This window comes from Musca domestica, unplaced genomic scaffold (assembly GCF_030504385.1).
Source record: "Musca domestica strain aabys unplaced genomic scaffold, Musca_domestica.polishedcontigs.V.1.1 3, whole genome shotgun sequence".
NCBI classification, from domain to species: Eukaryota; Metazoa; Arthropoda; class Insecta; order Diptera; family Muscidae; genus Musca; species Musca domestica.
Window position 1 is genome coordinate 7930095 of NW_026712299.1, and position 14860 is coordinate 7944954.

Consider the following 14860-nt stretch of genomic DNA (forward strand, 5'->3'; position numbering starts at 1 on the left):
GTCGGACGACTGGCTTAGAAATGACAGCAGTCTAAAGTTGGTTGCAGTTTTTTTTTTTTCATTTCATCCTGTACGTACCAAAATGTACCAAATTTTGATTTGGATGTATCGATAGAGCTGGAGTCCTGAAATTGGGAAATAAAATTTCTATGGGATTGCGTGATACAAGTTGTTGTGGATATTTGTACGTATGTGTACTAAACGGTACCAAATTGGAATTTTGGTGAACCAATAGAACTGGAATTCTGAAATATGGAATGGGAGTCACTGATGTAGTGCAGGATGGAAGGCTTTTTGAAAATTCAACCTTTAAGGTACCACGAAAAGTTCTAAAAGGTTACTAAAGTTCTAAAATGGTACCATTTGGTATTGTTTGAACGGATAGAGCTAAAAACTTTAAATTCGGCACAGAATCAAGGTTGGAAATTTGATTTGGATATTATTGGCTGGTGTCTGTGGTTGAGAGCTGGTTTTGAAACATTTATCCTAAAATAGATGAACAATTTGTGCATTTTGAGTACTAAAATGTCCTGGTGGATTCTAAAACTTTAAGACGGACTTTGGACGAGCTGGCTGAAACTTGCTGGTATTCAATAAAATGCAAACTTCAACAGCACTTGTCAATAGCTCCATCATTTAATGACATGCAAATGAAATTATTCCAAATGAAATCTATGTCGCATTGCTTGAGAATTTTAAAGAGACGCTCATTTTCAAAATATCTGCTTACAATCGAAAAAAAAAAACTACGCCAAGACAATGTCGATTCCTCGCTACAAAAGCAATTCAGCCATTCCTCTACATTTTTTCTAAAAATACTCTCCTTGTTAGCAAATCGAAAAGCATCCCACAACAACAGCATTTAAGTCGGCATTTCCTTTTTGGCCGATAGGTGAAATATCAAAGAGCACTACTGTGACCTTTTGTTCAAGACCTTCAGTCGATACGTGGAGGAGAACAACAATGGTGGATGGGTGCTGAGTAATGCTGAATAACGACGTTACGCCCGCCCACCTGATTGCTTTGTTTTTTTTTTGTTTTTGCGGCATAACAAGGCAATATTTCTTCCTTTTTGGAATGGATGGAATGGAATATTTGAGGGCACACACGCGCACACACACAGAAATGTACGCCTTTGTATAACTGAATGGGAAGTACGAAATTACTTCGCTTAATTAAAAACCAATCACGAAAATTACAATAAGTAGGAGAAAAAACAAAATAAATACCAAAGGTAATTATTGTTCAACTGGAGAGAAATTTCACAAAGAAAAGCGATATTAAGTAGAGTCAGGATAACTTCGTGTGGCCTCTATTTTAAGAAAAACAAGTAAGCAAATGCTGCGGGGCCGACCATGTGGTACCCTACAACACTACAATATTGTAGTCCCCCTTATGTCCAAATCCATTTTGGAAGATTTCACGTTTAAACTGATGTCATAGAGCTCTGCCCAGATATTACCCTTAGCTTTTTGACCAAGGACATTTGCCCAATATTTACGTACTCCGTTGTGCTGTCACTTGTTGTGGTCCATTTTACAGCTAAATATAATCTTATGGTCATCCAAGTTCTCAAGAGTTCTTCCCTGTCCATAACTTTCTTCTCATGCAAAATTCCATGTTGATTGGTCTAAATTGTGTGATCAGGAAAAATTTTCAGTTTTTGTTTTCAATATTTTGCGATCATCTCCAAATGCCAAGGCTATATTCGTCAAAGTAATAAGTATAAAAAAGCCAGAAGTTCGCCTTTTGTGTATTTCGGATATTGCCTTTAAGTAATGTTGGTATTTTTTTACACAAAAGCAGTGGTCCATGCTGTTCTAAAGTGTAACTTCAAGTGAGTTTTCGTGTCCTTTGGTTTCTATTTGTGACCTTTATAACACCAACAAAATCGGGAACATCTTTAGCTAGTTTAGCCTAACCCTACCCTTGTGAAAATTTTCGTGAGGATCGGACGATAAGTGCAATCTGTATATAATATCCCCAACCTGTGTTGTAAGGTGAAAAAAATATTACAAAATAACCACTTCAATATTTTAAGTCAAATTGAAAAAATCGCATTTTTAGATTTTATTCTTTTATGCCAAGAGGGCATTCTGAATTGAAAAATTTTTTGAAAATCGGTCGAGCCATTCGCGATACAAGCATAAGCAAAAATCAGGAAATATTATGCGATCATCTCCAAAAGCAGTAGGGTTCTATTCTGGCTGTAGCCCCAACTCCATTCTAAATTTCGTGAAGATCGGACCATAATTGCGACCTGTAGAGTGATTACAAATTAACATGGACAGGCGGACGGACGGACATACATAGCTAGATCGACTCAGCTCGGCGAGATAGGAAGATCCATATATACCTTCCTATATGGGAAACCAATATTTCGAGGTGTTACATAATTTGTGGAACATACCCCCAACACATAGTGTTGTAGGGTATAAAAATGTAAGTTCGGCCGGGCGGAACTTTGAATACCCTTCCACCATATGGAACGAATTTGGCAATTTTCAAAAAAATAAAATCCGTTAAAAAGTCTGTTAAAATCTTAAATTTATCGAATGTATCCTTTTATACCATGGTCTATACGACGATGTGGACCTGCATAGGCAACTTTTGTCATAAGCCATTTAAATATTTAAATTGGAAACTTGAAAAACAAATCAGTGAATACTGTAGCTAAAATCATCAAAATACCGAATATAGGAAGGTACCATTACAAGGTGAGATGAAAAAACTGCAACCAATGAATAAATCCTACTTTACCATGATACCGGTAGCGTAACCCGACGTCAAGAAAGTAAACGAAAGAAAACAGCAACATTCTCAGAAATGGTGCGAAAGGTAAAGAAGCGACTTGATCGAAACCCGCGTCGCTGTGGCCGAAAAATGGCTCGTGAGCTGAACATATCGCAATATTCCATTCGGCAAATATTGAAAAATGAGCTCGAGATAAAGTCATTGAAATTCCAAAAAGTGCAAGAACTCACACTGCAACAGAAAGAAAATAGACTCAAAAGAGCTAAAGAGTTGCTTCGCTTGGCCAAAAGTGGTAAGCTGCCGAATTTGGTTTTATCCGATGAGAAAACATTTGTTGTCCAGCAGTTTGTAAACTAACAAAATGATCGTGTTTATTTGCCAAAGAGGTCAGTGGAAAATGTGCACCTTCGCTAATGGTGTGGGCCGCCATAACAGCCGATGGTCGCTCTCCGCTCTAAATTATCGACCGTGGCATCAGAATAAATGCCGAATATTATCGCAAAAATATTCTGAAGGGTGCCTTGGGCACGCAAACATTTTGGCTGCAAACCTTGGACATTCAGACAGGATTCAGCACCATCCGACTCAGCACGCCCCACCCAAGAATGGTTACAAAATGAGGTTCCTTACTTCATTTCCAGCGCACAATGGCCACCAAAACCTCCGGATACCAATCCGTTGAACTATTGTGTCTGGAGTATTTTGGAAAGCAAGGTTGGCACTAAAAAATACCAAAGTGTCGATCACCTCAAGCAAGCGCTTCGCGGGGAATGGGCCATAATATCGCAGAGCAACATTCGGGCAGCGTGTGATTGTTTCATTGCCCATTTGAAGGCTATAATTCGTGCCAAAGGTGAACAATTTGAAAAAATCTAAACTTATTCTAAAATTTGATGCTATTTCCGACATTTGTTGCTTTCATTCAATAAAATTAAAAAAAAATATGTAAAAATTATGGCGTTTAAATTTATTGCAGTTTTTTTTTATCTCACCCTTTATGTGGAGGCTATTCCAAAACTTGGACTTGGATAGACAATTTTCTGTTATAGGCTGTAGTACCCATTACAAACTTCAAATACCAAATTTGAAAAAATTCCGGTGAATAATATCGCTAAAATCATCAAAATACCGAATATCGGGAGGTAAAATTATATGAGGGCTATACGAAGACAATGACCCGCACAGAAAATTTTCTGTCATAGGCTGTAATATCCATTACGAACTTCAAATACTAAATTCGAAACCATTCCAATACCGAATATCGGGAGGTGCCGTTATTTGGGGGCTATACTAAAACGTGGACCTGCACAGACAATATTCCGTCATAGGCTGTAATATCAAATACCATATTTGAAACATTTCCGATGAATAATGTCGCTTAAATCACAAAAATACTGAAAATAGGGAGGTACCGTTATATGGGGCCTTATCCAAAACGTCAACCTACATGGCACATTTTGAATAAAACCTAGTTCTTTTCGTTCGGAAGCTAGAGTGATTTTCACAGACGGATAGACGATCAGACGGACATCCCTAAATCGACATAGATTTTTATGCTGATCAAGAATATATATACTTAGTGAGGTCTAAGATGTATATTTCAAGGTTTTACAAACGGAATGACAAACTTAATATACCCTCAATTCTACGGCAGAGGGTAAGAAAAATTTTGTTAGAAAAGACCAGAAATTCTTTATTCTGACCAGACAAGAAAGTCTTCTCTAATAGGAGACCAAAACGCCATTTCCATAAAAAGCCGCATAGAAAACCAAAATATCCTCTCTTATAGATAACGTGTAGAGAATTATCTTATTGACAAAACCAGAATATCCCCATTCACCCAAGAGCAAACGGTCCTCGTTCACAGATGACGAGAAGGTTTTCTTTCATACAAAATCAAAAATATTTAAATAGAAGACCCGAAGGTTTATTTTATGGAAATCTACAAATCCTTAATTTTTTGATCTTCATTAGTTGAATAAAAGAATAGAAAATATATAGATATAGAAATCAAGATGTTGCCTTTTAAGAAACGCGGAATTGTTTTTTTTTCACATAAGATGGTCAAGTAGAGGCATTTTTTATATATTGTTTATGAAAAATATAAATCCCTCCTCATATTCGACTAGACTCTCAGTTTCCTTGACATTTCTCTCATTTCACATTTCATGTGGAAGTTCATGTGAACTTGTTTAGAAGTAACAGAACAAAAAGAAAATAACAGGAAGTTGTTAGCATTCCACCTTCGTGACGCGAAGCAAACATGTTCTCGCATTTCTACATCCCAAATGGATATTTTTGCATGTTCACCGTTGCAGACCTCTGAAATGGCATTGTTATATTAACAATGACATTTCAAAGGTTCTCCGTCCATTAAACGCTTTTTAATGGAAAATGTTCATAATAGAAACAAGGGGATTCTCTGGCAAAAAAGATGGCACATTTAATAATTAAATTCGATTAAAATTATCCATGAAGATTATTTAAGACATAAAGGCTTGATTTACATTTTTAGAAATTGTAGTCTATACCATAACCTCGCGACATGAGGTTGACATGATTTTAAAGAGATATTGGGAAATGTAAGCTAAACCAGAGATGGTCTGTTTGACAGTTTTTTAGGTTTTCGACTGTCGAAAAGTTGTAAACGTCATATACGTATATTAAAGGTAGGAAAAGTAAAAAACGTCATAAACTTCTAAAATACTGTAATATTCCGCATGATACACCCTAAGTTGGTTGGTAAAAATTTAGGACGTATTATTGAATCCTCGCTGATGTTAAAGAGTATAGTTTCCTTGCGTAAGTCTTCCAAATTTGGTAAAATTACTTCAGAGATATTAAAACCTGAGGCTGGCGTTTTGTTCCAAAGACATAAAACTGTAAAAATTGAACAAAATGCATATTGCCTTTACAGAAATATCATATTCCAACAGATTTGATAGATATGGACTTAAGTACGTATATAAAAATCAGCGAATATCCTATTAGAGTGTCCGCTATGTTACACTATAACATAATGCTATATTATGATATGGTGTCATAATTTGCCTTTGTATTCAACCACCACGTTTCTGTCAAAAACTTTTATTATTTGTCAAGGTTTACGACTTTTTCGACGTATGTATGATACTTACTTGCCTCACCCTCAATTTTGACTGATGCTCCAATTTAAGGGAGGAAGATGATAATGATGATTTTTTATACACCAGTTACATATCCTTTTAAACAAATATATTGATATGGTTTTGATCTATTTCAGATATGAAAGCTTAATTGTCAGCAAAATTTGTATATATTTTTAAAAATATAATTTCTCTCTCATAAAGATATGTAGTCTTATTGTCTTCAAATTTTCCAAAGAAAAAAATATTTTTTTTTCTGGCTTAACTCAAATTTTGTTTTTTTTTTTTACTGATGAAGATGTGAATATAAAAAACAATGAAAGTGAGCAAGAAAAAGGTTGCTTCGATTTTTCCTTAGATTCTTTTTTTATTTTTTTTTGGATCCAACCCCATTGAGATCCACGGAGACCTACGTTCAAGAGTGGTTCTATATAGGAAAATTTTGTTGTTTTTATCCAATGAGAAACAATATACCAAATTATACGTTTATAAAATAAACTCTGTCTAAAACGCCGCAAAGTACCTTAAATTAAGAAGTACCGTTATATTGGTGGACTTATCTTCACAAATTTTTTAAGAGAGAAAGAGATAGATAGTGAGAGATTCTCAAAATATTTTAAATTTGAAAGTGCCGTTATATTGGGCCTTTATCTAATGGTGGACTTATAAAATTTAAGAGGCAGAAATTCGGCCAGATCAGATCTCAAAATGTCAAGTTACTTATGATTGGGCTTAGAATTTTGGTCGAAACCTTCAAAATGCCGAAAATTAGTAGGTAAAGTATTATGGGGCCTCTACCAAATACTGGGATAATCTTTGACATTTTTTAGTATGAAGAGATTATATCTTCTCAGAACTCTAAATGATAAGCTTCAAATGATTTGCCTTAAAATTGTGATCAAAAGATACAGCTATGTAGGGGCCCATACCGAAACGTAGATCCATATGTCCCAGTTTCAATATCAAACACACCAGGGGGTAATATAAATGTCTGTGTAAAATTTCAAAGCGATAGAATGCTTTCCGGAATTTATGATGCGTCGGAAAAGTATGCTATATACACACACACAATTTCTTACAGGCCATCCATGAATATGGTGTCCGTTGGAATTACAATTTTCGAATTTCAAAAAAAATAGAAAGTTGTTCTGAATTTTGCCCATATTTTATTTCCAAATTCGAAAAATAAAAAAAAAATTGAAAGAAATGCAATTTTCGAATTTCGAAAAAATTAAATTTGTGCTGAATTGTACGGTTTCGATATCTCTCTTACCAATTTCGAAAAATGATAATTTTTAAAGAATATCAGAATTGTAATTTTCGAATTTCAAAAAATTAACAGTTGTGCTGGGTTGTGCTAACTTGCGCCGTTTATTTATTTATAAAAAACAGTGTTCTTTAGAAAAATCGTTGTAATTTTTGTAAGAATTCAAATATCGAGATTCAGAAAATTGAGCTAAGTTGTGCTCACTTACCACAATTTTTCGTCCATTCATAACGAATTTCAACATTAATTCGTTACTCGCTAAAATTTTTTTGAAATAGCAAATAATTATTGAAAATCTGTGGTGATTTATACTAGCCTAGCACAATTTTGCGTGCATGCATTGAAAATTTGTATTTCCACTCGTTTTTGGTTTAAATCGAAAAAATATATATATGAAACGAAAAATCGTTGTAATTTTTGTAAAAATTCAAATATTGAGATTAAAAATACCGTTTTTTCGAAATTGTCATATCTCGAAAAAGGTTAAAGATATTGAGAAAAATAAACGGCATAAGTTAGCACAAATCAAGCACAAAAGCAATAATGTTTCGAATTTCGAAAATTGCAATTCTGGCATACTTTCGAAATTATCGTTTTGTATACCCCCAACCATACTATGGAGGGTATATTAAATTTGTCATTTCGTTTGTAACTCCTCGAAATGCTCATGTCAGACCTCAAAAAGTATATATATTCTTGATCTGCTTAAAATTCTAAGTCGATTTATCGATGTCCGTCTGTCTGTCGGTCCGTCTGCCTGTTGTAATCACGCTATCTTTCGAACGAATTGAGATAGAAGGCTAAAATTTTGCACACATGTTTATTTTTCCAGTAGGTAGTTAAGTTCGTAAATGGGCCATATAGGTCCACGTTTTGGTATAACCCCCATATAACGGTACCTCCCGATATTCGGTATTTTGATGATTTTAACGACATTATTCACCGGAATTGTTTCATATTTTATATTTGAAGTTCGTAATGGATACTACAGCCTATGACAGAGAATTGTTTGTGCAGGTCCACGTCTTCGTATATCCCCCATATAACGATACCTCTCTATATTCGGTATTTTTATGATTTTAGCGACATTATTCAACGGAATTGTTTCAAATTCGGTGTTTGAAGTTCGTAATGGATAGTACAGCCTTATACAGAAAATTGTCTGTGCAGGTCCACGTCTTCGTATAGCCCCATATAACGGTACCTCCCGATATTCGGTATTTTGCAGTGCGAGATTCTCAAAATATGTAAAATTTGGAACCGCCGTTCAATATTTGATAGTGGACCTATCTTCACAAAATTTAAGAGGGAGAGATTCTGTCAGCTCACCGTGCGCCGTGTTTCTGTCAAAACCTTATGATATTTGAACGTGGTGCCCGTTGAAATTGAAATTTTCAAATTTCGAAACAAGAAATTTTTTTCGCAATTCGGAAAAATATCTGAGACATTCGAAAATTTAGATATTTTCTATAAAATTCTGGAAAATACTGTTTTTTCGAAATTGTCATATTCTAAAACGGTTAAAGATATTGAGAAAAAATTAACGGCTCAAGTTAGTACAAGTCAAGAACAACTGTTAATTTTTCGAAATTCGAAAATTGCAATTCTCGCATACTTTCAAAATAATCGTCACAAATGAGCACAAACCAAGTACAATTCAGCACAACCAGATTTTTCAGATTTTCAGATTTTTTGTCGAATATATCAGATATTTTTTCGAATTCAAACAAAAATTTTAGACTCAATTGAGCTTAAACCTAACACAATTTTCCGTTTTTCAAAATTCGAAAATGGACACCACATCATCTATGATGTGAATTCTTGCCCACATAATACGGCACTACCCAGCGACGAACACCGACATGAATTTCGTAACCTTTTCGAAATTAACTTTCCTATGTAAAATGTAAATACTGTCAGAATCTGTGCCGGTTTCACTCGATTCGTTACTAATGCTAGACTTATGAACCACATTTTTCTTAAATATTCAAATTAGGCCTACTCGAGGTAACCTCTTCCGCTAATTTCCCCGTATTCCTTATTCGTGGAACAAAAAACAATATTCGATTGTAAAAACTGTCATTTATTTCAACATTAACTGGCTTCCATGAAATGGCAATTCTCCTCGCGGATCATCTCTCACAATGTGTAAGCACACGGCACACAATGTTATTTTGGCTTTTATGTGGAAAAATGTCCTTTCATTTTGTTTTAATGACATTTCGTTTACTTCACTCATGACATTCGCAGAACAACAACAAAAAAAATTCATTTCAATTCGAATGAAATATTTCACGCCTTTCATAAATTTCGCTAAAATTACACTCAATTGATTGGCAGGCGGGCAGGTTGTCAGCTGGGTAGGGGTTTTACTAAAGAAACAGTAATGTGCTTTTAAGCGTTTTCAAGTCATTTATAACCATAGTCCAAGGTAAATGGCTAACTAGGTGAGTGAGTGCGTGTGTGTGTGCGGTATTGTGTCCTTTTGTTGTGTATTCCATTTTTCTGATTCCGAAAAGTGTTTACTTAAATCCTTATAAGAGAAGGAGGAAGGCAGAATTACAGGCACCCATCTTTTGGTTGGGAAGGTGGGTTTTTATTAAGAAATAATTTACGAAACTTTTGAAAGAAGGAGAGGCAGGGGCCATAATGGAATAAAGTCGGCAAAGAAACATTAAAATTATTAAGTGCAGGAGTAGGAAACAAACTTTCGCCTGTGCCAGCTTGTTTCCTCCTTTAGGCTAACAAAGTAAGACCGGCAGTAAAGGGGCGAGAGGGTGGTGGTTGATGGTGTACTAAATGTGACTGAACATTGTTTTTGTCACAAATTGAAAATATTTCGTTGCTGGTGATAATTACATCAAGCGAGAGGTGGAGAAGGGAGTAGGGTCGGTAGAAGTAATTACATCTATTAAGCACTGATTAAAAGTGAGATTATCTTAATGCCAACAACCAGCCATGGTGGCATTTATCGGAATGAAACGATGTAATGAAATTGCTTTATTAAATTGAAATGTGGGAGGGGGAAGTAGGAGAGGTTAGACGAGTTTGTGATTTGGCTAATGTTTAAAAAGAAAACAAAAGCAAGAAGATTTGCAAGGAGGCAAAATAGTTGAGTGAGAGAAGTTTTATTGAGGATTATACTCAATGTATTTAAATGTATTTATTCAAAAATGGGTCATCTGCAGGCTGGAAATTTTTTTTTTGGAATTCTAATAGGATAGCATTGATATTGATTACCCAACAAGGGTAATTTAATTCATTCCCAAGGATTGGATTAACCCTCATCGAAAATAGTTAATTTTATTCAAATAACAGTTATCCAACGACATGGATACACTATATCCTTAAATATTTAATTTATTGTACCCTCAGTCATATGGCTAGAGAGGGTATAAATCATTTGATACGGCCAAAACGTGTCTCATAGAAATAACAAATTTAGACCCTAGGTCTCTCTGGACCAAATCCATTTCAGGACATTTGTAGTCGATCAAGCGATGTCCGTCTGTCTGCTGGCTGGTGCGCACGATAACTCTCGAAAAGAGTATCCGATTTGGTCCAACTTGGTACATCGTAATATTGTTATCAAACTTAGCTCGAGTTCGAAGATGGGCAATATCGCTGCACTCCTTCTGTATCTCACCCACAAAAGGTCGAATTTTTCAAAATAATATTTTATTGCACAGAAAAACAGGATCATCCGATTTTGCCCCAACTTTGCACAAATGGACAATATAAAGCCACTCCACAAAGGGTCTCAATTTTGAATACTTATAACTCTTATAAAACATAATGTCATTTTCACCAACACAAGATCTCCTGTGAAGATGGAATATATCGGTCGACTCCTTCTGGTACCTCCCCCACAAAGGGTCAAAATTTTGAATATCCATGAAGCTCATAAAAAGCAAAAATAACATCCGATTCCATTCAGACTTGGTACATCTAATTATTTCCATCAACACAAGATACGTTATAAAGATGGTGGAGATCGGACCACATCTTCTGGTACCTCCCCCACAAAATATCAAAATTTTTGAATAACCAAAACGATCATAAAATTCGAAATAAGCATCCGGTTCAATTCAAATTTCACACATGTCAATATTTTTACTAACACAAGATCTGCTGTGAAGATGGAATGTATCGGTCGACTCCCTCTGGTACCTTTCCCAAAAAGGGTCAAAATTTTGAATATTCGTGAAGCGCATAAAACGCAAAAATAACATCCGATTCCATTCCAGACTTGGTACATCTCAATATTTCCATCAACACAAGAACTGCTATAAAGATGGTAGAGATCGGACCATTTCTTCTGGTACCTCTCCCACAAAGGGTCAACATTTTTTAATAACCAAAACGTTCATAAAATCCCAAATAAGCATCCGGATCAATTCAAATTTCACACATGCCATTATTTTTACTAACAGATCTGCTGTGAAGATGGAATGAATCGGTCGACTCCTTCTGGTACCTATCCCAAAAAGGATCATCATTTTCAATATCCATGAAGCACATAAGCGAAATCAAATCCGAACTCCTATTTGATTCCAGACATGGTACATCTTAATATTTCCATAAGCACAAGAACTATTAACACAATAGTCCAAGGGATTGGGGTCCGGAGATTTTGGTGGTCATTGTGCGCTGGAAATGAAGCGAGGAACCTCATTTTGTAACCATTCTTGGCGCGTTGAGTGCGATGGTGCTGAGTCCTGTTGGAATGTCCCAGGTCTGCGGCCAAAATGTTTACGTGCCCAAGGCTTTAATACACCCTCCAGAATATTTTCCCTATAATATTCGTCATTTATTCTGATGCCACGGTCGATTAATACGAGCGGAGAGCAACCATCGGCTTTTATGCGGCCCACACCATCACCATGGCCGGCGAGTGAGTTCTGGTGGCCAATCGAAGGTGCACATTTTCAGCTGACCTCTTTGGCAAGCAATCACGATAATTTTGTTTGTTTACAAACTGCTGGACATCAGATGTTTTCTCATCGGAGGAAGCCAAATTCGGCAGTTCACCACTTTCGGCCAAGAAATTCAACGAAGTAACTCTTTAGCTCTTTTGAGTCTATTTTCTTTATGTTGCGGTGTAAGTTCTTGCACTTTTTGGAATTTCAACGGCTTTACCCCGAGCTAATTTTTCAATGCAGCGATTTAAAGCTATATAATGCGGATAGGAATTTTTTTCTTTGGTGACTTATAGTGAAATTTGATGGAGAATAGTTTTGTCCTCGACATCATATTTCAAAAATGTTGCTTTGTAGAAGATTTTTGTATAAACTCATGCGAAGTACGGTTTTATCCCCAAAATGAGTTTTTTAATATTTATGAGTTTAGATAAGATTTAGATTTTATGTATTCTGGAACCTTTGGTAGAAATTTATGGCAAATAATTTTGTAGAATATTTGAACTTGGCGTTTTAAGAGAGTTTTTAAACATATTTTCAAAAAAAGGACCAAAAAGACCTCTTTGTGGACTCGATTGAGGATTAAAGTCGTAGACCAAAATAATCCTCATATTTTTATCTGCAATATTGCAAAGACCCCATATACCTAAGTAGATACGCAATGGGGATGTTGAGTTTCACCTTGGAACATTTTGATGAGCAGTATGGAGTATGTCTATGCTATATTCAGAGACAGCACCATCTAGTGGTTAATAGTAAAAAACTTGTAATTTCAACCTCCCCATCAAATTTTATTGTGAAGAATTTCTCATTTCAACATCCCCATCAAAATTTCCCGTGGTGAGTCTCAACACCCCCATCGCGTATCTACTTACCTTAAATCAACGGATTCCAAAGAATTTTAATCGGACAATTTCAATAAAAAAAAACCGGGAGTGGGAGAACTTTCCCTCGCCCATTTTAGTTTACTTTGCGATATAAACTTTCAAAACCCCGATACAAGTGTCTTCTATTTTTAGCTCTACTTTCATAATCTGCTGGATTTTCCCCGTAATTATTGAAAAAATTAAATATTGTCGCACAGTTCGGTCTTTGCTAAAATTTATTTTTATCGCAACGTGGATGTGTTCTTTATTTATACTAAAAAGTTTTCATCCCAAATCGTGGATAACCATAATTTGGATAATTTATTTATCCAAATTTATCCCATAACTCTGAAAATTTTAGTACCTCCCAACAAATGAGTTATTCCTCAAAGATGGATAACTTAACTACCGCGATCTTCCTTTTATTAATGTTTCCCTCACCTTTTCTTCTCTTTTCAGGCATTTCATCCCTGTCCAGTTGTGGCGATCCCGATCGCCTACCCGAACTGCCACCCGGTGATGAACAACGACTGCAACGTGCTGCCATGCATTTGCAACAAAAACTTATTTTACGCGAATGGTTGAAGGATCATCGCCTGCAGCATCACTATCAGCGTCTGCTGAATGTTGAAGTTGCCTCACTGGAAGATGTCTATTGGTTGGAGGACTCGAGAGCCAGTAAAATTTTAGGTAAAGATTGGCAGGTGTGGTCCCAGGCTCGACAAAATTTACCCACATCCAAGGCCCAGCTGGATGCCCTAAAAGCCCAACTATGGTCGACGGTGGTCAAGTCCAGTCAACATCAAGATGCCTGGACCTGGGGTGGAATGTTGGTGGTCTCAGTTTCGGTGGCTGGTCTGGTTACTCTGGCCGCCATGACTCAGCCATCATTGGCGCCCGAGGCACGCCACTCGCTGCTGCAATATGTCACCGGGAAATATTTGCTACCCGCCAATTGTAAGGTACAATGGGATTGGAAGGATCCAGCTGTTGTGGGTGGCACCATGTGCTTCGTTGTGCGTTTCTATCAACGCAACGGCCAGCCTTATCCCATCTGTGATACAGATCAGTTTTTTGTTGAAGTTACCGAAGGTACCCGCAAAATGGTAACCATCAGTGAATTGGGTTCACCCACAGATCCCAATAATGCCAATATAGCCAAAGTTAAGTTTACAGTGCGAACAGCGGGTCAATATAAGATATCGGTTATGATTGGCTCGAGTCACATTGCGGGATCACCATTTACCAAGACCTTTATACCGGGTCCCATAGATGCAAGGCGTTCGAGATTTATAAGGCCGGCGAGTACGGTCATCTGTTGTGCTGGGTCTCCCACACTACTGCACATTGAGCCGAGAGATGAGTTCGGCAATGCCTGTCAGTTTGATCAGGGTGTGGATCCGGTTAAGGTAAGATTTTGAAAATTATTTTTTGGATTTCATTAATTTTTCTTATTTTCTCTAAAGGGTTACCACGTGGAGACCTATGACCTAAATGGCCAGCCATTGGAAAAGCTACGCAATGCCATTGCCTTCACCTATGACAGGGTAAATGCCCGGGTTGCCGTAACTGCTTTGTTCCCCGAACCCATATGTCTACGTGCCGTCATAAGTTATCTAGACCAAAAATTGCCGAATGGCGATTTTGATATTATAGTTTTAAGCAGTAAGTCCAAATGTTTTCCCGCCACCAGGAAACAAATCACTTTAATACTCCTTTTGCTTTCCGATTTTCCAGGCAGCGACACCACATTGGTGCATAAAAATATTGCCTCACGCAAGCACAACATTTGCTATGAAGCTCGTCTACTGAGCATATTTGGCGCTGCCAAATCCAAGCCACGTAAGGTGCTCTGTTCGGTGGGACCCAAACAAGTGAGTCGTTGGGGATTTGAATCCCTCTAGCGAACCGAACCGGCATACTTCGAAA

At 36.6% G+C, this 14860-nt stretch overlaps 1 protein-coding gene across 1 annotated transcript in view; it reads left to right on the plus strand.

The window, feature by feature from the left end:
- The window catches only part of LOC101900092 (apoptosis-resistant E3 ubiquitin protein ligase 1), an 82525-nt gene that overhangs the window by 59764 nt on the left and 7901 nt on the right, over window positions 1–14860 (plus strand). Inside the window, exons 2-4 of the mRNA XM_020037144.2 lie at window positions 13391–14340; window positions 14398–14596; window positions 14669–14805. Of these exons, the coding sequence (XP_019892703.1) occupies window positions 13391–14340; window positions 14398–14596; window positions 14669–14805 (1286 nt within the window). The remainder of the gene's footprint in view (window positions 1–13390; window positions 14341–14397; window positions 14597–14668; window positions 14806–14860) is intronic.